At 34.0% G+C, this 27,683-nt stretch overlaps 1 protein-coding gene and 1 pseudogene across 11 annotated transcripts; one reads left to right on the forward strand and one right to left on the reverse strand.

Moving 5' to 3' along the window:
* The first annotated feature begins 1,029 nt into the window (after positions 1 to 1,029).
* Positions 1,030 to 5,215, forward strand: LOC105766661 (nardilysin-like). Of its 11 annotated transcripts, none has more exons than XR_008195176.1 (6): positions 1,030 to 1,205; positions 1,395 to 1,456; positions 1,536 to 1,580; positions 1,821 to 1,880; positions 1,997 to 2,116; positions 2,502 to 5,215. XR_008195176.1 is itself a non-coding variant. In XM_052629459.1 (6 exons), the coding sequence occupies exons 4-6, from the start codon at positions 2,092 to 2,094 to the stop codon at positions 4,560 to 4,562; spliced, it is 429 nt and encodes a 142-aa protein (XP_052485419.1). In that variant the 5' UTR covers positions 1,036 to 1,205; positions 1,395 to 1,456; positions 1,821 to 1,880; positions 1,997 to 2,091; the 3' UTR covers positions 4,563 to 5,215. The 11 variants fall into 11 exon arrangements, 9 of the variants coding, with proteins under 9 accessions (XP_052485419.1, XP_052485416.1, XP_052485417.1 ...); XR_008195177.1 differs by having other exon boundaries at positions 1,031 to 1,205; positions 1,552 to 1,580; XM_052629459.1 differs by lacking the exon at positions 1,536 to 1,580 and having other exon boundaries at positions 1,036 to 1,205; positions 2,502 to 2,735; positions 4,393 to 5,215.
* An 8,084-nt stretch (positions 5,216 to 13,299) lies between these two features.
* LOC105767233 (uncharacterized) overlaps positions 13,300 to 27,683 on the reverse strand; it is a 36,525-nt pseudogene continuing 22,141 nt past the window's right edge.

Raw genomic sequence — 27,683 nt, forward strand, 5'->3', positions numbered from 1 at the left:
TTTAATTTATATTAAATAATGTTTATGGGTTAGGGGTTATGGGTTAGGGGTTGGGGGTTAGTAGTTAGGGGTTAGGGGTTAGAGGTTAAAAGTTAGTGATTTAGGGTTTAAAGATTCAGGGTCGGGATAAGGTTTAAGGTTTAGATTAATTAGAATTTTTTAATTTATATATCAATTAAGTTCTTATATAATTGTAAAAGAGGGGTTAGGGGTTTAGGGTTTATGTTTTATGATTTAGGGTTTAGGAGATAGGGTTAGGGTTAGGGTTAGATTAATTGGTGTTTTTAATTTATATATTTAAATATTAGATTTAAGAAAAACATTGATAAATAAATAAATAAAAGTAATGATTGATATGGATAGGTAACTATTTATTAATAAATAAATAAATAAAAGCAAAATAATAGTAATTATATTTTAGTTAGAAAAAATATCTCTAATAAAATAGAGATTAGATCGGAAAAGAATAATTTAAAATCATGATTAACGTCTAAATCTTTAATAGAAATTGATATGTGAGAGATTGATTGCTTACATTAGATAATTCTAACTTAATAATTAATTACAGTCATTTTATCATTTGTTTTCTTATTAAAATATAAAATATTTATTTTGAGAGTACTTAGTTTTTTATTTTATAAAAATCAATTTATAAAAAGAGTAATAATAAATGTTTTATAAAATTACTTAACTAATAATTTTTAGCAGACAAAATAAAAATTTTTTAGCATAGCAAAACAGTGTTGTTTTACGCAAAAGGTAAGCAATAGCGGCGTTTTTCTAAAAAATGCCACAAAAAATAATTTTACTCTAAAAAATAGCTCCATTTTATATAACAAAACAGTGTCGTTTTATTTCAAATTAAATAATTTTTGCGGCGTTTTTAATAAAAACGCCGCAAAAGGTAAGTAATAGCGGCGTTTTTATAAAAAACTCCACAAAAAAATTTACTTTAAAACAATAGCCCCATTTTATACTGAAATAATTTTTCGCGGCGTTTTTTTATAAAAACGCCACAAAATTCATTTTAATTAAAAAATTGGCGCTGATTTTTCCCCAGATTTCCCCCCTAAACGAAAAAAATCCCAAAATTCCCCCTAAAATGGAATCAAGTGGGAAGTGTAGGAAAAAAGTAGTTGAAAGTTTTGAGTTTTGCTTCGTTGATTTTCTTTTTGTTTCACATTTTCCTACTGACCAAACAAAGGGTAAAGATAGAATGTTATTTTCCTCATTTTTCTTTTCGTTTTCTTTTTGTTTTGTTCTACAATTTTCAAGTTATTCTTGGGTCTCATAGTTTTCTACTTTTACTCTTTTACTAAGATTAAATGCCATCAGGATTATTGTTTCCTCTAATAGATCTAGCATATCGATTTGATTAAGCTTCTTTGTTTCAGCGCTTGAGAAGCTGTTAAAAGATCATGCTGGAAAATATGCGACTGGAGATGAAGTTTCCATGGTTAGTTTCATCCTCTCCTGTTTATACATGCCTTTGAATTAATGTGGTTTGATTTTATTTTATTTTTATTTTTTTTGAGGGGGTGCTTCCTGCAGCAATATGTGATTAAGAAAATGTAAATCAGGTATCATCTAGATGCCATTCTGCCCCTGAACTATATATGCCTTTGGATTTTAGATGAATTAATGAGTTAGCCATAGATTTAAGTTCTGTTTGACTTAGCTAATATCATCTTCTGTTGCTTGTTATGAAACCCTTTTAGAAGTTCACTCCTAATGTACTGTAGAATAAGAAATATCTGAAACTATTTATTTTGAAATGTTCTGAATAATACATAAATATGGCCTGTTGACTTTGTTTGCAGGCAGATCTGTTTCTAGCACCACAGATTCTGGTTGGGATTGAACGATTCAATGTTGACATGGTAATCTGCTTATTCCATTAACTACTAGTTTCTGCATCCAATTGATATTTGTTCACTTTTAACTCATTTATGTCTACTGGCATGAAAATGGGAATTTTCCTTGTCTTAAATGGAAGGAAACAAGAAGAGCCTGGTTGATGCTATTGAGAAAGGGATTGATCTATGCAAACAAATACCAGAACTGTATAATGATTATTACCATGGCGGACTGATGAAGTTAGTGGTAATTGGTGGTGGTAAGTTACTTTGTTGTGATTCTCTAGATTTGTGGCCATTGTTTACTCTCTCTTTCTAGTCTCTGAGGGCAACAGTGCTTTTAACTTGGACGGCATTTATTTTCACTGCCTCTTTTTTCCTCCATTTCTGTCCAAAATTTTGTTTTATTTTTCATATCCATTTTACCTTGTTTAGACAGCTGATTTTTTAACTATTTTTTTTAAGTTTATAACTTTTCCATGAAAAGCTTAAACATACTTAAGCATTTTATTCTAATTTTTTGAAGGAATTTCAGTGCTTATTGTACATATGTCAGTTGGAAGAAAATTATGGTGTAATTGTTATCTAAATTATTTGTTTACATCTTTAATAGCATAATCATGATAATACTTCTTGATGGTACAGAGTCTTTGGATGTACTTCAGCACTGGGTTGTTGAATTATTTTCTGACGTCAGACAAGGTTCTCAAGGAAAGCCAGAGTTTAAGGTGGAAGGTCCTGTCTGGAGAGCTGGTAAACTTTACAGGTTAGAGGCAGTTAAGGATGTCCATATCCTTGAATTAAGGTGGGCACTGCCTTGTCTTTTGCAAGCGTATCTGCAGAAACCAGAAGATTATCTGGCTCATCTTCTTGGCCATGGTATGTAATTCTGTGTTATCCTAATGCTTAAGTAGTACGTTGCTCATGGAAATAATAATAACAAAGAAAAGGATGCATGTGCAAATATGAAGAAAATGTGAACTGTCCAGTTTTGATGCCTTAAAAGTAATAAGTTATTCTTGATTTGCCTGTAAATGTGGATGCTATTTTTCATTTGCTTCAATTTCTATGCTTGCTTATATGCATATATGCATGTCCATCGTCAGTCTGTGTTCCTTTTAATCATTGATGGATTCAGGGTCGATGTTTCTTATTTTGGCTTTTTCAAGTTTTCATCCATTGATTGATGTTTGTAAGTAAGTATTTCTTGATTTTAGTTGTTGCACTTAATTTCTTATTTCATATCTTAAGTTACTGGCTTTATTCACAAATATTTGTTTGGCAAGTGGTGAAGTTTTATGACTTTGTTTCTTGTTTTTTAAATAAATATACTTATGGGACACCCATGTCACACATACTTTTTGTTCAACTTAATAATCATGTATGAAAGCTTATCTTTTGATGTTTAATTCATCTTTTTGTGTGCAATGTTGCATGTCATGACATTGAAGTCGATGTTGGAGTGTTCAAGAGTAGCAAGTTATGTTACTACATCTTATAGAATTGTTTGGTTTTTTCTTTTCTTTTGAAATTAGAGTTTCTGCAGTAATTTATTCTTTTATAATAAATATTCTCTAAAAGGTAAATGGATTGTCATAAAACTGTTTTATTCTTATTAGCAAGAAGTGAACTCCCGACCTAATGATTAAGATATTGTTTGGTTTTTATCATAAAATTTTGCTCTCAATTCAATAGATGGAATACATGTGGACATCAGACGGTTTGGATTAAGTTGCTTCAATTTTTGTATTATTTTAAATATATTAAGTGAGTTATATTTAAGTATTTCAATTAAGTTGCTACTTTTTGTTTATATTTATAATTTTATTATTTAAAAATTTTAATTTAAATTAAAATTAAGTATTAAAAAGTCGAATTTGAGATTGGGAATTGAACTTCAGCTAATTACAATTAGCTATGAGTTTAATGAAGTAAACTTGAGAAATTTTAACTTTTATTTTGATTTAAAATTAGAATTTAAAAATAAAATTCAAAATTACAATTTTGCATTAAGCTTGAGTCATGTAATGTCAGCCTTTCATTTCCCGCCTTAGTTACGACCCAGCAACAAAGTTTTTTTTAGAAAATAAGGCAATGTTTTGATAAATTGGAAAATGAAGTTTTGGTATGCTATGGTCTGCATTAGTTTCCTTTTGCTTATTTGGACTTTGAATGTACATTTCTGGTAACTTTTGTTTATGATTTATCAGGATAAGAAAAGAATATTTTGTTTCTTCCTTTTACTGTTTTATGTTTATGGTAGATGTAATGGGACTTGCGAGTGCATGATGTTAAAATTTAGTCACAGATTGACAATTATACTAACATCAATTGAATTAAAATTTAGTCGGCATATATGAATAAAAAAGTTTGACTTGCGAGTGCATGATGTTAAAATTTTTTGATAAATGATCGTTTATTTTGCCAAGAAAATTGGTCAGAAGTGAGCGTTTTGATTTTTAAATCTTTTTTAGCGTTTTGAATTTTAGGAATTATATATATAAACAGATAATATTACGGTTGCCCGATGACTCAGAAGTGAGCGATGAACTATGGGATGAGGTGATAGAGTTAATGAAATTTCGGGTGGTGGACAAGGTTCCGTTAATTCGTACGCTTGCAGTTCGGGTGCTTTCACGATTTGTAAATGATTCTGAAAATAGCAACATTCTTGATTTATTTCTCGAAGTCCTTCCATTGGAGTAGAACTCGGTCAGTGTGTAAACTTATATATTGCTTCTGTTGTCTCGATGAGTTGCGTGATTTGTTATTGTTCCTATTCTCTTGGCTCCAATTTTTTTGGTTCAAAACTTGATGTCTAAGTGTATGCTTGAGTATTTGGCAATCAATCCTGTGAAATAGTTTCTAGTTAAGGTGGCATAGAAGCATATAGTCCAGGCATAATCTGTTCTTACAATTTATGATTGTTTTTTGGTTTCTCCTCTCCACAAATTGTCTAATGTATTTGGCAGAATGAGATACATGCATTTCTCTATGTGGATGGGTAACCTGTATCTTTGATTTGAGGCATAGTTTGATGACAGCATAACTTATTGCTGAAGTTATACAGCCACGTTGTTTACATGCTGATGACCAGTTTTGACGTTTAAGATTTCAGAATTGAGATGGATTTTCAGCTTGGAAGATGTATAGAGCCTGGAGAAGTTTATGATAAATAATGTGCTTGTTGTTGCACTTATATTAAATATTGTACCCTTTTCTGCGAAATTGTTGTATTTTGAAATATCTTTTAAGATTAAGGAACTATACTAAATGCGGTCACAAAACTTATGTAATTCTAATATAAAATGTAAACAATTTTCTTATGTAATTCTAATATAGAATGTATCTTGTTTTAATTTTCTTAATTTAAATTCATTAATTTTTATATTTAGATTTAACTTAAAATTTTAATAGAAATTTCAAAAATAAATATTATTTAATTAAAATTTTTTAAAGTCATGTTTTTAGCGGCATTTGTGAAAAAGCGTCGCCAAATGTCATTAGTGGCATTTTTTGCAGAAGCGCCGCAAAAGGTCATGATCTTTAGCGGCGTTTATGGGAAAAGTGCCGCTAAAGGTCATGATCTTTTAGCGGCGTTTGTAATAAAAGCATCGCTAAAGGTCCTGACCTTTAGCGGCGTTTGTAAGAAAAGCGCCGCTAAAGGTCCTAGAGTTTAGCGGCGTTTGTGGGAAAAGCGCCGCTAAAGGTCATGGTCTTTAGCGGCGTTTTTTTAAAAGTGCCGCTAAAAGTCATGACCTTTAGCTGCGTTTGTTTCTAAAAACGCCGCAAAAGTTAGCGACGTTGTCAACAACGGCGTTTTCTGCGGCGCTTGTGAAAGCGCCGCTAAAGGCCAAAAAAAACGCCGCTAAAAACCTGTTTTGGTGTAGTGACAGTTTCAATCTCGGAAAAAGCATCAGTCCGAGTTTATATTTTTCGTAATATAGTTCAATGGGTGCACAAAAACCCAGAGATTGCAGAAAAATTTAATCTTCACAATCACATGTATAAGCTTAGACAAAGTCACATGTATAAGCTTAGACAAAGTTGTATAAAGAAAACATTATGAGTATTCTTGGGTCGCAATTCAAAGTCTTTCAAGTTGTATACCTCAATCTGACGAATAATATGTTTGGTTATTTAAGACACCAAAACATATCATAAGAGATGCAAAACATATTCATACATATTGTCATTTTATCATTCATGCATTAATTAAACTATGCCAAATCTAAATTGCATATATATACATACACCACAAACATATATCATTTTAAGACACCAAAACCAAGAAAACACAACCTATTAGGTACATGCCAACTAACAACAAACCGAAAAACAAGCAAACATGATTGAGTTTGAGATCGTAGACTGGATGCTGAAGTCGATGCTCGGGATCACGAATTGAATCTAACCTGAGCACAGAAAATAAACCATACGCTAAGCAACTCACTCAATGATAAATCTATAATTCGGAAGTAGTTTAAACAAATTCAACTCAACTTAAATCAATTAATATCCATATCTTATGCTAATCATCTTTCAACAAAAAATTAACATGCTTATATTCATGTTAGCACACCAATTTTATATTCATATATATTATCTTACCATATAATATTCATTTTATTGAAAATTAATTCATTTATGCATCCATTCATGAATAATGACAATCATTCATTTATAAACATTACAAATAAGTTCATAAGTCCCATTTCATTTAAACATTCTAGTCATTTCCGAGCCTGATAGCTTTTTCATACATAATGCCTTCTGGACTTGTTTTCACTCAAATCGAATGGTATCATTTCTATCACATTTCATTTCATTATCCATATAAAAAATTTATGTATGTTTAACCCTATTAACTAGACACGGACTCGGTACGGATATACGAATCTGTCACCTCGAGTTGCCCAACAACGATGACATTATAGTGATATAAAACACCATCCTAGATTGCCTTACAACAATACTTTTCTCAACTCAATCAATTTGTCACCTTGGGTTTCCTGACAACGACGACTCAATGCATAATATCTACCACCTCGGATTGCCCGACAACGTTGGTTTTAGTCGTAACTTTGACCTTATGGCATGCCAATTATATCCAACACAATCCGAATAGCTAATAGGGTATTTCATTTTTGATTCATTATATATAGTTCGATTTGCAATTCAATAATCATCAATAACATATCACAATTTCATAACTTATATATATATCATATTTCAACACAATTTCATATCAATTGTCGAATATCAATCTAATTAATTAAATTTCTATTCTATTCAATTTAGTTCTTATCTCGATAATCAATGTCAATTATACCAATTCAGCTCAAACAGTCATCAATGACTTACCTTAACAATGTATGATGCACAATATCAAGAAAATGCAACAATTAAATGGGTCTTAAATCATAGAAATACAAACTGAAGATTCTGAGCTATTCGTCGAAGACTTTGGATTTTCCTTTCCCTTTCGATGAATCCAGTTTGACGTTAGCTATGAATTAACATAAACATACAACACTATCAATATTCAACCAATTCACAATCAATTATCAATTTATGCAAATTTTATAATTTATTCAATTTAGTCCCTAAAATCGAGACTAACCTAACTTTCAATTTAAAGATCCAAATTGAATTCCGAATTCACTATTACTCATTACGGACCTTCTATTTCTCATTTCTACAGGCAATTTTATATTTTATTCAGTTTAGTCCCTAATGCACGAAACTATCAGTTAAGCTTTACAATTTAGTATTTTTTTTCACATCTAAGCTTAAAATCTATCAATTTAACTCCTAAAACTTTCAATTTTCAACAATGGCAACTCATCAAAACTTTACTAATTGCTCAAATTAATCCTTAGTTTAGCTAAATCAAGCTCCCAAGATAAAAGAAAATCTACAAAAAAATCAAAAGAAAATGGCTAGGATGTACTTGGCTTTAAGGTTAAAAACTTGAAAATCTCTAAAAATGGCGTGGAGCTCTCTTTTCTTCCTGAAATTTCGTTGAAGAAGATGGAATTCTCTTTCCATCCACCGAGTTTTAACTTATATACCATGATTAGATTATAATTTAGCTTAATTAATCTTAATTAGATTAAATAAACCTTATTTTAATTATGCTAATGGACTCCTAATCATACCGTCCACTATTATAACATTTAACATGGTATAATTGTTATTTTGAACCTTTGGTTAATTGCAATTTAAGTCCTCAAGCCATTTACTAATTAAAAATTTATAGCGATTGGATTTTATAATTTAATCCCGAGACCCTAATTAACCCCAATTTCGACTAAATCGACTATCCAAAATTCAATTCATTTATATAACATAAAAAAATTTACGAATTCGGTTTACGAAAACGGGGTCTTGAAATCGTATTTTCCGTCACCACTAGAAACCGGGTCGTTACCATTTCCATTCTAAGTTGACAATTCAAGTAATTAACAACTTAATTCCTACAAAATATTTAAAAGCCATGCATTTTCCATGATTTAGATATTTCGAACTTTGGATAGATATAACTAAATCCTTCACCTACATTGTGCATTGGTGGGTTCCATCCACTTTGATAATATGATTAATATACCAAGTATATACCAGGCGAAGGTGGTATTTGCATTGGGTGACCATAAATAAATAAATGAAACTAGAAGGTGGAGCAAGGTTTGGGTAAGTAATGGAATATCGCTTAAAAATTAGCCCATAACTTTAGCATATTCAATCACACCTTTCTCTTTCCCATTTCTAAGCCTTGGTTCTTGATTTGTCGTTTTCCTTGTTCCAGTTTTTATGCCCTTAGTGGTGGTCTGATTGGAAGTGCTCTTTTAACCTACGGATACCACCACCTTTCCAACATCATTATATTTTGCTTTCAGTTCCTTTTTTCAGATTTCGATTTCTTTTAAGTATTTATATGTGAACATAGAGACACAGCTATTAATTTTAAGAATATTTTAAAATATATGAAAAAAATTATTAAAAACTTAAAACATATTCATAATGAACACACAGTTCATCTAAAGTTACATGCTAGGTTGCTTCAAAGGCAAGGACTGGTTTCTTACTAGAGAAGAAAGTCTCCAAAATAAGTCACAAAATTAAAACTATGTTTATGAATATAAATTATAAAATAATTTATAGAATATTAAATTAAAAAATTATTAACAAATAAATGAGGTGAAGAGAGATGAAGCAATTAATGAGAGAGAAAAAATGGAGCATAAGGCTTTACAACATACAAAAGTTCAAATTTGACTTCCACCATCAAAATAATAAGGGCATAATCTTTTTCTCTCTCAAATTTTATAAAAAATAATTATTTTAACTTTTATTTAATTTTTCGTCTCTTTTAGTACTTGAATTTACATTTTGTCAAATCATTTCAAAATGGATGAAAAATTTTAACTTTTGTTAATTATGATAACTACCACGTAGATAACACATAAACGTTTAATTATTTTTTATAATTTTGAAAATAATATATATATTTTAAATTTTAATAATTTAATGATTTTTAATTTTAAAATAGTTTTAAAATATTTTTTGAATTTTAAAATTTTAAAATTAATTAAATGTTAATATGTTATTCACGTGTATGCAACGCCGATAAATTTAAAAAATGTTAATTTTTTCATTTATTTTAGGATGATTTAATAAAAATATGAGATTAAAAATTAAAAAAGTGAAAAATTAAATACAAAGCTAATTTTATTTTTAAGTTGAAAGAGAAAAAACCGAATAATAAGATTGAGATTGGATGAGATGTCAACATTCCTGCTTCCAACACTAATTCAACAGTGGGAATTGTGTTTTGCATTTTACTTATTTTTTCCCTCCCAAGTAAATGGTTAGGAATGAATGAATATTTTAATGTCTAATATATTTGCTTCAATCTAGTCTCTCATTTTTTTTTTTGGTACAATGTGAAAAAAACTTCTAACTAGGCTAGACGAGTTCAAGTCTTTCCTGAATAATCATCATGCAGTAATTGAATAATTTCATCCAACGGTTGTATATATATTAGCTTGCCTTATGGTCTTGAGGATACCATTCGTTCCAATCCATCTTCTACCTTGTTACCCTTCCTAAACACGTGTTTAATTTGGATCATCCAATCAAGTTGTAAGAGACCCTTTATAGCTCTTAGCACCGTAGAATGATGTTTTTCAGTTGAATTTGTTTGAATCAATTGAATTGCTTCAGTACTATTCATCTCAAGCACCATTTTTTTAATCCCTAAATTTCATGCTAATTGAAGCCCATCAAGAGCACCCCACAACTCCGCATTGATAATAGAGCAGCAACCAATATTTTTTGAAAACCCAACAATCCAAACTTCATACTGGTTATGAATTAATTCCCCTGTAGAAGCAATTCCTGACACATTATTAATAGCACCATCAATATTTTACCTTTCTCAAGTGGAGTCCTTCTGTCTCAACTGATTCGCCTTGCACAATTGGATTGAAAATAGTTGTCCATTATCTGGTAACTCTTCTCCAAAACACTCTCACCTTCAATGAATTCATCATTAAAAATAAAGTTATACCTCCTAATCTAGAGTTGCCAACAAATAACACCAAAGAGGGTCTGCCAATCATTCATATCGCTAGCAAAATAATCCGAATTTGTTAGGTTAATCTTAATCCACTTCTCTAGTCTGATAGTGAAGAATTCTTATCTCTTATCCTGCTTGATTACCGCAAACCATGTACCCACAGCTAGTGTGCATAATCACAGGATGTGACTAATGCTCTCTGTCAGGTGTCCACAAACTTTACATTTAGCATCAGTAATGAGATGCCTTCTTGCTCTACACTCATTAGTAAGGACCCTATTTAAAAAAGCCAGCCAAAGAAAAACTCTTACCTTTTGAGGTCCTGGTAAATGCCAAATCCGATGCCAAATTTTTTCGTCCCTAGCCATCTCCACTCCATAGGTCACAATCATGAATATAAAAATGGGTTTTACATACGGTCCATTCTCACTATAATAATCTTCTAATAACATTTTATTTTTTAACATTATTTCATTATAGGTTTTTTTTTCTATTAGAAGTTGTGTGACCCAAATTCCTATTAAAAAGAAAATACAAGTGGTAAGATAGAGGTACGGTACAGGCTGTACAAGTGAAATCCGTATAGAAGTTTACTTCCTCTATTTTATGTTGATTAGAATAAGGTGTTTTAATCTTATTGCATTACTTTCATTTTACTTTGATTAGAATAAAGTTTTTAAAACCTATAAATAGACGTAATCGTCTCTCCTCTTATATCATTCGAATTCGACATAGTGAATTTTCTTCTCCTCTGCTCGTGATTTTTCCTCAAAAGGGTTTCCATGTAAAATTCTATGTGTTATTTTCTCTCTTTCTTTGCGATTCATTGTCATTATCGACGTTCAATTATAACATTATCATATATGCTCTTTTTGATATAATGCCTAGAACTAATTATAGCCCTTCCCCAACCCTTAAATAGGAAAATAATGCGCTTCAGGCACTTGAACACATGTCCTCCTGCACTGACAATAATGCTAATGCCAATTGAGCTAAGACTCAATCGACTTTGATCACATTTTATTTTAATAGTCAATTTTAATGGAAGTTGGATTTTTTATATTTTATTTTATCCCTATAATAGCTTTTCGTCTATAGTAACGACAATTAATTATAAGGTATACTCTTTAATAAATTAATAGTCTACAACAATCTTTTGTGAAATAAAAACCTTTAAAATTTACATAAAAATGACTAAATTTTAGTAACATTAGTTATTTTCATATGTGAAATAAAATTTATAAATTTAGTTAAGATATTATTTCAGCAAAACTTTCAAATTTTATATAAAAATCTATTAATCATATTTAATAAAATAAAATAATTTTTATTAAAGATATAATCTAAATTTCACTAATTAATAATATTAATAATATATTATATTTTTAAATTTGAAAATTAAAAAATCAAATATGAAAAGTAGTTAAGACTGTGTAATATGGAAAATTTTAAGTAAGAAATAATATATTATAAATAAAGTGAGGGTGGAACTGGAAAGCAAGCAATTAGCTTGTACAACTTGCAGTTAAAGTACCAATCATCTAGGACCGCAAGTAATTGGTTAATATCAGTAATGTAGTCAGAAAAGATCTTGAGCGGGTGAGTTGGTAATATGACCAGATGACCGGCCAATAAACAATCTTCGATCAGCTGCTCAGACAGCCAAAAAACCAAATATAATTGTTAGCTTAAGCTCTTTTGCTCTTTACTATAACTAGACTTAGTGCTAGTTCTTCATTACTTTTTAGAAGTGTTGTTGAAAAGTACTTTTGAGAAGTATTTTTAAAAAATTTGAGTGTTTGGTATTACTGTCAAAAAATACTTTTGAAGAATAAAATGTCCATTTTAGACATGATATTATAAAATAAAAAATATGTATTTAAATAATGTTCAAATTAGTTAATATTATGATATTTTAGTAAAAATATAAAAATAATTTATTATAACTTATTGTTAATATTTGATTATATAATATTAATTTTAAATATTTCTAAGTAATTAATATTAATTATTTATTAAATTTAATTAGAATATATAAACTATATTTAAATATGTAAATATAATAATTAAATATTTGTAATTAGATATTGACACAATTGTATTATTATAAAATTATTTTTTATTTTTAATTAATGTTTTTAACACATTTGTATTATTTTATTTAAATTTGAATAGATAAGCTCCTTAGTACCTTAAATTTCAATACCATGTAATGTAACAAATTATCAATTTTGATTTAAATTTATATTGCATTTTTTATTTAAAATTTAAAATAACTAGTGAATTTAACAATTTATCAATTTAACATTTAAATTTATCGTCTAAATTTTAAAACAAATTGAATGGTAATGGAACAAAAATGATGGGAATTAAAACTGATGATGGGGAGGTTTAAGCCAAATAGCAGCAGATTTTTGAACATGTTCAGTCGTTGATATGCACAACGAAGCGCAACCATTTCAGAACATCAAAAGGTGACCAATAGCAGCTTGATTTACACGTGAGGAAATACCTAATTTAGCCGGAATTTTTGGTAAATGGCAGCAAAATAGCAATACTTGGGAGGTGAAGCAAGTACTAGCAAACTGATTAAAAGAGGACAAATTAAGAGAAATAGAAAAACTTGCTAATATCCCTTCAACATCGGGGCACTAATTTAAGAGATATGGCAGCAGCAGTTTATGGAGCAAAGTAAGCACCGAATCAAGGCCAATTGAGGCTTGCGGCAGACCAACAAACAAATGAGACAGAAATAAAAAGGATTAAGCAATTAACATAACAAAATATGCTTAACAGAGATAGAAGTCCATAAGTTACTCTCTATGCATAATTACCACTATTTGTCTTCAGACTTGTAATATTTCAGCAACAACTTTGCTTGCTCAAGAACAAATTGATTAGCCTCAGATACGCTTCAAATGCTGCGACTTGCAATTTCATCCATTTTGCCTCCAAAGCCGCCTTCTTTTCACCGTCAACCATATCCAACCCCACCTTTACAACTGTCCCGAGCTTGGAGCTAAGTTCAATCATGAAATCCATGGATATTTTCTCTCTGACCTCACTCTGGTACTTCAACACACTTCCATAGTGCCAAATGTACATGACAGTGAGAAAGAAAGTAGCAAAAGCAAGTGGAAGCCAACCTCCCTCCATGACCTTCGATAGAACAGCAGAGAAGTAGATCAACTCTATCGACCCAGATAAGAGTGGAAAACACAAAGCCATAAGCAAATTGGTCTGCCATATCAGAAGCATTACAATTGTCACCAAGGCAGTTGTGACCAGCATAACAACAACTTCAGCTATGCCTGAAAAACAATTAAACGAGCATTAGAGTGAAGCATATGCTAGCAAAAGCAGCATTAGAGTGAGCATTAGAGTGTTGCTCTTCATATCGCTATTTAATCCAAAACTGATATTTTGTATTTTCACAATTCCTAGCTGCTCCTAGTTTTCACTCTCATGCCTAATATCTCTTATGCTGTGGAATATGTTTGTCTTCAGTGAATTTGTAAAAATATCGGTTAATTAATAAAGCATGCCAAAACAAAGAAAGGGTTAAAATTCGGTTTGGGTTTTGATTCCAGAAACCCTATGCTAACATCATTTGTTTTGTCCATTATCTTAGCAGCCAATACCATCTGTTTCATCATGCATAAAAGTTCAGGCAACAAAACTCATCCTATGAAAGAAAAGATAAACTCACCGGTGGTGGAGAAGAGGAACAAAGCACCAAAGAGAGGAACAAAGAACCAAAGACCAAGAGAGGAACAAAGAACTGCACCAAGAGAGGAACAAAGAACCAAAGACCAAAGAAGAACAAAGAACCAAAGACCAAAGAGAGGATCAAAGAAGCAGCAGAGAAACAAAGAACCAGCGATGAGAGAAGAGATGAGAGCAAAGAACCAGTTTGTGTGTGTGGCTAAAAAAGTAAAAGAGCAGCTTAGAAGTAATTTTTGACTGAAAAAGCTAAAAATTTCTGCTTTTTCATCTGCCCAAAAGCACTTCAAAGAAGTTAGAAATTTGACCCCAAACGAAGTGTGTTCTTCGTTACTTTTCACCCAAAAGCACTTTTATATGTAAAAGTATTTTTCAACCGCCTAGAAGAACTGACCCTTAAACATCAGAGTATGCTGAAGGATACTGTCGAAACCATTTTTATTTAAACAGGGTCAACTTTTATTTAAAAACAAAAATGGAGTCGCCACCAATCTATTTTTATTAGGTGTGATTGAGTCACCTGGAAAAGTAGTTGTTTTTAATAAACGATTTGATTTTATTAAAAATAACGATTTTGGTCCACAAAATTCAGAAAAATGGGTTCGAGAGTCGGTTACGTACGAGGAAGGTTTGGGAAATTTACCAATAAAAGCCCTTTTTTTCAAAATTTACTGAAATGGGCCTATTTTTTAATTATTTACTGGAATGGTCCTTTTTCGGGAAATCGCGCCCACGTCAGTGCGATGTTAGGGAACGTGCTAGAAAATCGCGTCCACGTCAGCAAGTCGCGCTGACGTGGACGCGATGTCGTCCGCGCGTGAATAGTACCCCAACGGTCAAAAATTTGACCGTTGCCCCCCCAAGGGTAAAAAAAACTATAAATACCCCCCAACCCTTTTTATTTTTTCACAAAAAAATCCTCTCTAATATTTCCTCTCAATTCCTCTCAATTTCCTTCCAAATTTCTCTCAATTTCCTTCTAAAATTCTCTCAAACTCATATTTCATTTCAATTTCCTCTCAATTTCCTTCTAAAATTATTTCAAATCCATATTTAATTTCAATTTTCTCTAAATTTCTGTTTTTAAAATGATTTTAAATTTTTTTATATTTTTATAAATCGTAAACATTTTTACGATTTCATCAATGGCCGGATCATTGACTCGTCTTGATAGGCATCACGTATCGATGGAACAAATGAAAATGGTAAGTATTAAATTTAATTTTTAAATATTATTTAAGAATTTTTTATTTATGTATTTTTAGATAATTATTAATTTATTATTTGTTATAAAAGCTTTAAGATCGGGTATTGGAATGCCATATCCGGAATATGCATGCTCCTCTATCACCGTTAGTAAAGAACTACCTGCGGGAAGCGGGTTTTTGGCACGTGGCGACAGTAGGCCGGGGATGCAAGTTGGACCCAAAACTGATCAGTGTGTTGATCGAGAGGTGGAGACTCGAGACGCACACATTCCATCTTCCATGTGGAGAGTGCACTATCACTCTAGAAGATGTCAGTCTGCAGTTGGGATTGCCGGTGGACGGGCACCCAGTCACCGGGTCTGCCCAATCTAGCAATTGGGAGGCGGTGTGCTACGAGCTTTTGGGCGCTATTCCGGAGAAAATTGAGGGAGGTAAGGTCGAGATGGGCTGGTTACGTGACATATTCCCTGATCCAGATAAAGATTCAACCGAAATTGAAAGAATACGATATGCTCGGGCATACATTCTTTAATTAATTGGAGGTTATCTGATGCCCGACACGTCACGGAGCCGTGCACATCTAAGATGACTGCTAAACTCATTGATTTTAGAGGAGCCGGTGAATTTAGTTGGGGGTCTGCCGTCTTGGCAACGTTGTATCGGGAGATGTGCGGGGCGACGCGACCGAAGAGAGCAAACATCAGAGGTTGCCTGTCACTACTGCAGTCATGGGCACGATTTCGCTTTCTATTTCTACGTTCTCGAGTGAACCACCCATATACATTCCCACTCGTAACGAGATAAATTTTATATTACATTTTACAATTATTATGTAGATTATTTAAAAATAAAAGTATGCTAAAAATTTATTTAACTAGGTGGAACCATCCGGCAAGTTATGCTCGATTACCGTCCACTCTTGAATATATACGGCTTCTATTGGACCAACTATTTCAAGGTATAAGTATTATTGCAAATAGATATTTCCATACATTCGCTAGTCGATTGATATTTAGTATTTAGTATTTAGTATTATGTACATAACTAATATTCGTATCATGTTCATATAGTTTCAATGGACACCATACGAGGATCCAGCAATTCGGGCAATAATCCCGGAAGAGTTTTTACAAAATCCGAATGCTTGGCAGGTGAAAATTGTGTTGATAAACTACGCAACGTGGAGCCGCACCAGACAGACAGAGTGCTACGACAGTTTGGATGTAGACAACCGATTCCCGTGGACCCTAAGGTGTTCGACGATCACCACAAAATCGACCTTCGGCTATTAGGTACGGATTGGCCTAGATACTGGTCCGAGTTCACGAAAATGTGGGAAAATCGGTATGAACATCTACCTACTCGGGAACCAATCATCGTTCCGGAGTTAGCGTGAATTACAGAATACATGCCACGGTTTAGGATCCATGGCAAGCCGTATTTACTGACGCCAGAGGAGAGGCAGCGGCAAATACATGTCGAAAGGGAAAGACTCGGGCCTCTAAATCCAAGACGACAAAACGACGAAGGCAGCTCCTCAACGAGGCCCAAACATTCACCCGGCTCATCATCAGCGGCCATGCAATCACCAGGCCCAACAAGAGCACCGACGCAGCAATTCAACCGATGATACCCACGCAACCGCCTTTTCAGATGATGCCAGGTGCGTTTCCTAGCCCTTATATGTACCCTAACCCTTATATGTATCATTTTCCGAGTCCTATGGCAGGTTGGAGCCAAATACCCGGTTCAGCTTCATTTCCTGTTATGCCGAGCGGACCGCCGATGTATAAGCCAGCGGCACACGAGGGATCGCAAGGGGGGCCGTTGGGGAGCTCTCCCTTTTACCAATCCCCACCAACGTATGGGTTTCAGACACCGTCACCGTTCATGATGCAAACACCTCCACATACACTATTCTTTGAAGGTGGATCATCATCCCAAGTCCGACAACTAGATGCTGAACCGGAAGAACCAGAATCACCACCGAAAGAACAATAACCGCCGCCGGAAGCTAGAGGAAGGAGGAATCCAGCGCATAACCGTCGACGGCCGCCATGTGGCACCAAATTCCCAGGGCATAGACATTGATTGCCGTATTTAAATATTATTTGATGCAATAAAATAGAATTTTATTTGATGTAATAAAATAGAAGTTTATTTGAAGTAATAAAATAGAAATTTTTTCGAGTTATTTTAATATTATTTGATGAAATAAAATAGACGTTTATTTGATGTAATAAAAACTCTAACCTAATTAAATACCCTAATTAAATACCCTAATTAAAAACCCTAACCCTAACCCTAACCTAAATTAATTCAAAACCCTAATTAAAAACCCTAACCCTAACCTTAATCCTAACCTAAACCCTAATTCAAAACCCTAATTAAAAACCCTAACCCTAACCCTAACCTAAATTAATTCAAAAACCTAATTAAATACCCTAGTTAAAAACCCTAACCCTAACCCTAACCTAAATTAATTCAAAAACCTAATTAAATACCCTAATTAAAAACCCTAACCCTAACCCTAACCATAACCTAAATTAATTCAAAACCCTAATTAAAAACCCTAAACCTAACCCTAACTCTAACCTAAATTAATTCAAAACCTAATTAAATACCCTAATTAAAAACCCTAACCTAATTTAATTAAAAACACTAAAAACCCTAATCCTAATTTAATTAAAAACCCTAACCTAAACCCTAATTAAATACCCTAACCCTAACCTAATTTAATTAAAAACCGTAAAAATCCTAATCCTAATTTAATTAAAGACCCTAACCCTAACCTAATTTAATTCAAAACCTTAACCTAAATTATTTAAAACCCTAAACTAAGTTAACAATGTTACATTCACGTAATGTTAGATTTGGAAATATGTTTTGACCGGTACTAACAATTAATAATTTTACATAATTTGATAGTTTTACTAACCATTAACTCAACTTTTGACTTAATAATTTTAGATTCACATAATGTTAGATTTGGTAAAATGTTTTGACTGGTACTAACAATTAATAAATTTATACTATTTGATAATTTTAGTAACAATTAATACAATTATCAATTAATAATTGAATAAATATAAATTTTTTAAAATTACATTCAACTATTGCGATTAGGGCATGATCGACTTGTATGGCCTAGATTCCTACACCATCCGCACAACTTTTGTTGACTGGTTGTTTCTCGGATATCCATATTGTTACGTATTCTAGTGGAGCAAGATCGACCCTTTGGTTTGTGACACAATTCTCTATCCGGTAACAGCTTAAAAGGAGCAAGAGATATGGGCGGCCACTTACGTTCATCTGGGACCGGTGGGAAAACCTGTCTCCATACGTTGTACATGTTTTCTAATTTGTATACTTCGTCCACATAACTCATCGGATCCAGACGGAGTTTCTGACAAGCTGCAATAACATGAGCGCATGGATAACGAAGTGCATCAAACTTCCCACAGTCACAAGTCCTGTTTCACAAGTGTACACGATATTGCCCGCCAACAACACCTTGGTGCGGTCTGTCAAACTCTGTCACGCGAAACCATAAATTGTCTCGATCGTGACACACTGTGTGCATGGTGTTTGCCCTCGCCTTGGCCTTGTTAATTTCTTGAACTACCTTACTACACAATACATGGCCTCCCTGCATCTGGACTGCATAACTTGCTGCTCACTTTGGAAATAGCGCCACCAAACAGAAATATGTCTCTCGTACAACCGATGTTATTGGTAGATGGCGCGTTCCTTTAAGAACAGAATCTATGTATTCTGCCAGGTTCGACGTCATATGGCCATATCGTAGGCCACCGTCGTATGATTGTGCCCACTGTTTGAAACGTATGTTACAAAGGTAGTCCGCCCCTTCTCCGTTTTAGGATCGTAAAATTGCCAACATCTCGTGAAAACAATCTTTATTTATTTCATACCCTGCCAATATAAGACCATAGCGAATAATTTATACCACTTCTACCAATAAAACAAATTCAAATTGACAAACGAAATAATACAGATATAGACTAAATACCCATGTTGGTCACTTGTCGTCGTTCACTCTTAGATGGATATTGCCTGTAGTAGTTCGAAGCAACGTGTCTTAGGCAATATCTATGGTGTGTGCGCTGCCACAAGCTTCCCTCTCGATCAAATGCAGCTATTATACCGGCGCCCCGATCTGAAATAACACAGATATCAGGTTGAGGGCACACATGCCTCCTTAACCTAGAGAGAAAAAAATCCCAGTCATCGGACGACTCCCCCGGTGTTATTGCAAATGCAATTGGAAGAATTCTCCCACAGCCATCCTGTGCCACTGCAAGCAATAGCCGATGAGTATACCTACTGAACATGAAGGTACTATCAATTAGTACCAGCGGCTTGCAGTATGGAAATGCGTCTCGGCATTGCTTAAAGGTCCAAAACAGGCGTTTGAACACTGGCATCCACGTAGCAATCGGCTGTTGTAGTACGCATGTTCCGTTTCAAGGTCTGTGATGGCACCTGGAACGTATCTCTCTAGCACCTGACACCACTGCTAAATTTTATTATATGAGATGTCCCACCCACTATGCATCTTCTCCAACGCCTTTTGCTTAGCTATCCAAGCCTTGCAGTAAGAAGGCGTGTACCCCATTTGGCTACGGATATTGGCAATTAACACCGGCACTGAAGTCCTAGGATCTGCTTTTATAGTGGGCAGTATCAAGCTAGCTAACATAGCTGAATCCATTTTGGGATGATCTTATGAAACACCTACAGAGGGAGTACATTAAATAATACAACATTGCATAATAAAAGTATTATTCAGATGCAGTCAATACTATACCTGCAGCGCATGTATGTGGACCTTTGTACTTTTTTATCTCCCACAACCCTGTCCTTTTCCTTAACGAGGCATAGATTTTCCATGAACATGTGCCGTCTTGCACCGCACACTTTGCCTCAAACTTATTAGATTTTGATTTAACGACGTGGTAGTTAATGCCGTTTTTGATGCTATGTTGTTTCAAAGCACCAATAAAACTATCCTTGTTGGTAAACTGATTACCAACTTCAAGTTCACCGAAATCTACCGCCGAACTTGTACGATCACGCAACCGGTGTGGTAGATCTGGAAACTTTAACGCATCATCTGCAGACAGGTCGACATTATGCATGTGGGCTGGAGGTGAGTATGCTCAATCGTGGATTTTCTTCTTCATCGAACTCCTTTCAAAGATCTTCACTCGTTGGAATAGGCTCGCTCGTAAAATAAGCCAACTTCGCACCATCCTACCGGGCTCTCGAGGTGGATTCACATCGGAGTCATCTTCTAACCCATAATCATCTGCAGCGTACGAGGTCCCCTCACCAGTTGACGTCATAGGGAATACGTCATCCCTTCTTCTGGGCATTTGATAACGTCCCCAATTGGATGTAGATTGCCACCCACTAGAACTTGATGCCGTTCCCCAGTACGTATTTCTAGCATCAAACGTCGAGCCACCGACGTACATATCCCATCCACCAACAGAGTGTCTTGCGGGGGATGAGCATTCGACACCGCTACCGAACATGGGCTGTTCCGTATTTTGTAACCAGCTAACCGAGTGTCAGCCAGGGGTCGTGTATATATCTCGAACACCGGTCGCAAGTACATTAGTTAGCGACATAAATTGTACATATAACTCAATATAAGCTGCTCCACTAGCAAGATGAGTCTGTACCATTGCCTCCAAGCTACGAGCACCTTTTATGTCGAACAAGTCATATGTCACCGGATCAACAGATGAACAAAATCGATACGTGATAGACAGAACTTTCATTGGCGTCGTTCCGAAAATTTTACGCCTAATTCTTTTATGAAGTTCTGTCAAATCTATGTTCTGGTTAAAAACCAGTCGCACCGTATTATCCGACAAAAAAACAACACCATTCTCGGTGTGGCAAACCCCACCATCGTAGTAAATAACAGCACTAATACGTTCACTCATATTTGAAAGTCTAACCTTCTTAGCCTCTCTAAATTGTTTCTGCTGTGACTTATGCATTCTGAGAACATTTGCTGCCTAATTTATAGCCTTAGCCCAAACATGCTACTGTAGCAAAATCGCGTCCACGACGGTTTGATTTCACAAATTCTTCTCAAATAGCATCCTGCTAGAAGCGATTTTACACTATTTACTCAGAAACGTCAACCCAAAATTATTTTTTCCGGGACCTACTGTAGCAAAAGCGCGTCCACGAGGGCGCGATATCACAAATTCTTCTCAAACAGCATCCTGCTACAAGCGATTTTATACTATTTTCTCAAAAATGTCAAAAAAATAATTATTTCTTCCGTGACCTACTGTAGCAAAAGCGTGTCCACGAGGGCACGATTTCATAAATTCTTCTTAAATGGCATCCTGCTAGAAGCGAATTTATACTATTTGATCAGAAACGTCAACTCGAAATATTTTATTCCAGGACTTAAAAACCCTAAAAAATCTAAACCCTAAACCCTAAAAGCCAAAAAAACATAACGTGGAAAAATCGGCAAAATCGCGTCCCCCGTAACGTGATACGTGGCGCCAGGAAATCGTGTCCACGTCAGCGCGACTTATTGACGTGGAAAGAAATCGTGTCCTTGAGGGCGCGATTTCTTTCCACGCCGACAAGTCGCGCTTAACGTGACGCGATTTCTAGCTGCAGACTCGACATCGCTACCGACGTGGACGCGATTTCCTGGAAAAAGGTCCATTCCGGTAAATAATTAAAAATGGGCCCATTTCGGTAAATTTTGAAAAAAAAGGCTTTTATTGGTAAATTGCCCGGAAGGAGTAGCACCCTCGTAACGCCCAAAATTGGTACCTAGTTGATTAATTAATGTCTTAATGTCGAATATTGAAAATTTGAAGAGATCAAAACAATTCCCATTTTAAAATCCTTATTGAAATTTATTATTTTGAAAGCTAAATAAAATTTGGCCATCTTACTTTAAAGAAGAAATCGAAACCCCGAAAGTTTGGGTACGATTCTTTGAAGTTCCGATGACAACACACAAAGTTGTTTTTATTAAAATTCTCATCTTGAGATAACAAAACGTCGTATCCAGTGAGTTAGGATATAACATTTTAAATTCTCGAGAATAAGCTTTTATTTGAAAATTGTATGATTTTATTGAAAAAGGGATACTCGGCTATTTTGAATTAATGAGAAAATTGAACCTAGTAAGTTAGGGCATAATCTTCTCGAAAATCTTAAATATCGAGTCCTGTTTTATAAACTTTTGAATAAAATGTAATGTGATTAAATGATAACATACGACTTAAAAGGATAACTTGTAAATGAATCATACACTAATCAATAACAAATAATTAATAAACAAATATCAACATGCATGGCAACAATAATTTCAATCATACATTATATAAATACCAATATCAATATTTTAAAATTAAATGAATTAATAATCAATTTTAAAAGATATACTAAAGAAATCAATGGCAAAAGGAGAAATTATAATCAATAAATTATACGCTCAAAATTTTAAAATAAACAATATATATGGGTTAAAACAAATAATATATATGAATGTACAATTTAATACAAATAATATCTACAATTTGAAGTGAATTGGATAATTTACAATAAATAATATATAATAAATTTGATATAATAATGCATATAAAATTTAGAAATTTTGATGATAATTCTAAAATAATCATACGTGATAAATCCAAAATAATAGTATATAATAAATTTAAAATGTTAATGATAAATTTGAAGTAGATATACATGATAAATTTAAAATAATGTTAACAATGAATTGAAAATAATAATATTGATAAATTACAAATAATAAAAATGATAAATCTAAAATAATAATATACAATACACTTAGATAATATTAATGATTAATTTAATAATAATAAGTATAAACATTCAAATAATATCGATTCAAAATTAAAAAAACATAAAAATCAATACTTAAATAAATAAAACACAAGCAAATTAAATCAAACTAGTGAGGATTAAATTGAATTTAAAATGTAATTAAAAGGAAAAAATGAGAATAAAACCAAACCGAGGGCCAAAATATGGAGAAAATAGATAGTATAAAAATAAAACAATTTAAACTGGATGATTTATAGCACGAGTTTTAAAAACTAAACAACATGTGTGACATAGTATTAAAACAAATAAATGGAAAAAAATAAAAGAATGATAAGAATGGTTAAATGAATGAACAATATGTAAATAAGAAAGTTGATGGATAAATAAACGAATAAAAGTAAAAGAATAATTAATGATTAAACAATTAAATGGATAAATAAAAAAGGTTAAAAAAACGCTTAAGTCAGCCTTACTCCCACAATATGAAGATTCAACGAAATTCCTCCACCAAAATCCAACTCAAATCAAAACAACTTAAAAAGAAATGAAGATAAACGAAAAACAAAATAAGAACAAGCCACAGAAAATAAGAACACAAGAGAAGGAGAAATTTGAGTGAATGCTCTTAAGAATTATTATTGTTCCAAACTCCAGTGTTTTTCAATGAAGAGAGAGGCCTCTATTTATAGTTGAGCCTCCCCAAATCCAACGGTATAGATCAATTACATCAACGGCTAAGGTTAAAGGGTATCTACAAATTAAATCTCTAAGATTACAAAATCTTATCTTCTAAGATTGCATATCATATCTAAGATTGCATATCCTTGAAGATTATGTTTCCATATGTGTCAAGCTTGTAGATGGACCCTCAACCTTTTCAAGTAATGGGTCATTCTGGTCGGGACAAATGATACAATTTTGGACTGGACTTGGACTTTGTTTTATTATTTTGGGTTTATTATTTTTTGTGAGCCCGGGCTAAATTGGCCTATTGCAGCTGCCCCTCTTTGATCATTGTCGTGTAACGAAAATGAAGCAAAGACTAAAGAAGGCCAATTTTGCCCTGTCGTGTTGGACATTGGTGTGCTTCTTCTTCAAGTCGCCTCTTCTTGACCCACTGTAGCTTTGGGGAGGTAAGGCTCAGTTCCTTCAACCTAGTCCACTGCAAATTCAGAGAAGTAGGATTATTGGCTTTAATCTGCTCCACTGCAACTTCAGGGAGACAAGATTCTCCATCCTCAGTCTACTCCACTACAACTTCAGGGAGATAACACTTGTAACTTCAATCTGTCCCACTGCAACTTCAAGGAGATAAGATTGATATCTTCAACCGGCTCCACTGTAACTTCAGTGAGATAAGGTTGGTTATCTTCAGTCTTGATCTTCTTCGCTGCAACACCATGGAAACAAGATTCGTTACCTTGAGCTTTAATCTGTTCTACTGAAACGCCAAGGAGATAAGATTCACTGCCTTCGATCTGCTCCACTACTGCTTAGGGATACAGGATCTACAATCTTCTACCTACTCCACTGCTGCTCAGGGAGAAAGGATTGGTGGTTTAAATCTGCTTCCCTACTACCTTGGGAAGATAGGATTTGCTACATTCGATCTGCTCCACGACTGCTTAGGGAGACAAGATTTACAATCTTCAACCTACTCCACCGCTGCTCAGGGAGATAGGACTGATGGCTTAAATCTGCTTCCCTACTACCTTGGGAAGATAGGATTTGCTGCCTTCGATCTGCTCCACTACTGTTTAGGGAGACATGATCTACAATCTTCAACCTACTCCACTGCTGCTTAGGGAGATAGGACTGGTGGCTTAAATCTGCTTCCCTACTACCTTGGGAAGATAAGATTTACCATCTTCAATCTGCTCCACTACTGCTTAGGGAGACAAGATTTACAATCTTTAACCTATTCTACTGCTGCTCAGGGAGATAAGATTAGTGGCTTAAATTCGCTTCCCTACTACCTTGGGAAAATAAGATTGGCCATCTTCGATCTACTGCGCTACCAGTACAGGAAGACAAGATCTGCTATCTTCGATCTACTTCGCTGCCAATATAGGAAGACAAGATCTGCTATCTTTGATCTACTTTACTGCTAATACAGGAAGACAAAATCTGCTATTTTTTTAACCTACTCCACTGCTGCTCAGGGAGACAAGGCTTGTGACTTCGATCTACTTCGCTTCCAATACAGGAAGACAAGATCTACTATCTTCGATCTACTTCACTGCCAATACAGGAAGACAAGGTCTGCTATCTTCGATCTACTTCGCTGCCAGTACAGGAATACAAGATCTGCTATTTTCAACCTACTCTACTGCTGCTCAGGGAGATAAGGCTGGTATCTTCGATCTACTTTGCTACCAGTACAGAAAGGCAAGATCTGCTATCTTCGATCTACTTACGCCAATACAGAAGACAAGATCGCTATTTTGATCTACTTCACGCCAAGACAGAAGACAAGATCTCGCTATCTTCGATCTACTTACGCCAAGACAGAAGACAAGATCTCGCTATCTTCGATCTACTTCACCGCCAAGACAAGAAGACAAGATCATTATTTTCAACCTACTCCATCGCCGTCAGGAGATAAGGTTGGTATCTTCGATCTACTTTGCTGCCAATACAGAAAGACAAGATCTGCTATCTTCGATCTACTTCGCTGCCAATATAGGAAGACAAGATCTGCTATTTTTGATCTACTTCGCTGCCAGTACAGGAAGACAAGATCTACTATCTTCGATCTACTTCGCTGCCAGTACAGGAAGACAAGATCTGCTATCTTCGATCTACTTCACTGCCAGTACAAGAAGACAAGATCTGTTATTTTCAACCTACTCCACTGCTGCTCAGGGAGATAAGGTTGGTATCTTCGATCTACTTTGCTGCCAATACAGAAAGACAAGATCTGCTATCTTTGATCTACTTCGCTGTCAATACAGGAAGACAAGATCTGCTATCTTTGATCTACTTCGCTTCCAGTACAGGAAGACAAGATCTACTACCTTCGATCTACTTCACTGCCAGTACAGGAAGACAAGATCTACTATTTTCAACTTACTCTACTGCTGTTCAGGGAGATAAGGCTGGTATCTTCGATCTACTTTGCTGCTAGTATAGAAAGACAAGATCTGATAACTTTACTGATCTGTTCTCTGGGGAACATGTCATGTATAATCCATTTTATGAACCTAATTATGCCTAATGATTAGGATGACCTGATCAAAATGAATCAAATGCTCCTAACTAGATGTGTATGAATGACATTTGAATGAATGCAGAATGTCATTTTTTCGAGAATGATCTTTCTTTATCACTTAGGTTGTCATTACTCAAAGTTTATTAAGGTTTTATCACTGACGTGCTACGACGCCTTCTTGCTCGGTTAGCATTTCCAAAGTAATACTTAGTCAGATTGCCCCACTGTAACCTTCAAAGTTTAATCCACTGGGATGTAAAATTTGTACCATCTTTTTCTCGTTGTAACTCAAGAGTAAAAAAAAAGATCTGGCCTTTTCTCAATCCTATACTATAACAATTCAAGGATACAGAATGTGAAACTCTTTGGTCTCTTTCACCATTCACAGGGTGTCATACCAAATGCTTATGCACAAATGAAGAATTTTCTTCTCCGAGGAAACCTCTTCTTATTGCTTGGTGATCATTGCTTGCTTGTTCATTTAAGCTTTGTCACCAACCTGACATCTTGCCATTTTGTTCAATCAATATTTTTGACAATAAAATCCAAAGAGATAGTCTTAATTTAGACTCCTTATCAGATTTCTAACCTTTAAACTTGGTGCGTTCTAAACAATAGTCCTGTTTCAGGTTCATGTATTATTTAGAAACTTCTAGAGTAATATGCAAAACCTCCATTGTGAAAGTTTTATTAGTCTATTAATCATTATTCTAATGCAACATGCTTGCAAAAGATTATAACACTGGATAAGAATAAAATTGATCTGGAGCATAGCTCAAAATGAGTAAATTATCGAGAAGGATGTATATATAAAAATAAAAAATAAAAAAAGAACTGATTGAGAACAAGTATCTTGAAAAGAATAAAGTATTCCAAAAATAGTAAAGAATAAGGTATTCCAGGGACAACAAGTTCAATATAAATGATATGAAGATTAGGTGCCCCAGATATCGCAGCTTGAGCTTCTCTGTACAAACTTTTTGAAGACATGTGTTTAGGAGATCTATAGTACTCTGTCGATGCCCTAAACGTCGCATACCCTTTTCCTGTTAATTAAGGCATAGCAAGATCACCACATGCCCCAATCAAAATTTTGAGTTACTCTGATCACCTCATGTCCTATCTTGATCAAAATCTGAGCCGCCCTTTTCGGGTTTTCAACTCAAATTTTCTTTGGTCTCAAGGCGCCCTTTGCGGGTTTTCACCTTGGCCTCTCTTTTTCTCTTTTTTTTAAGGACTCA

This window comes from Gossypium raimondii, chromosome 4, assembly GCF_025698545.1.
Source record: "Gossypium raimondii isolate GPD5lz chromosome 4, ASM2569854v1, whole genome shotgun sequence".
NCBI classification, from domain to species: domain Eukaryota; kingdom Viridiplantae; phylum Streptophyta; class Magnoliopsida; order Malvales; family Malvaceae; genus Gossypium; species Gossypium raimondii.

Excerpts from the sequence above, each read along its gene's own strand:
- LOC105766661 (XM_012586207.2), top strand. The coding sequence starts at position 1,990 with ATGGAAGGAAACAAGAAGAGCCTGGTTGATGCTATTGAGAAAGGGATT. Across the intron at positions 2,117-2,501 it reads GTTAGTGGTAATTGGTGGTG|AGTCTTTGGATGTACTTCAG; the intron begins GTAAGTTACTTT and ends TTGATGGTACAG. Across the intron at positions 2,736-4,392 it reads GGCTCATCTTCTTGGCCATG|AAGTGAGCGATGAACTATGG; the intron begins GTATGTAATTCT and ends CCGATGACTCAG.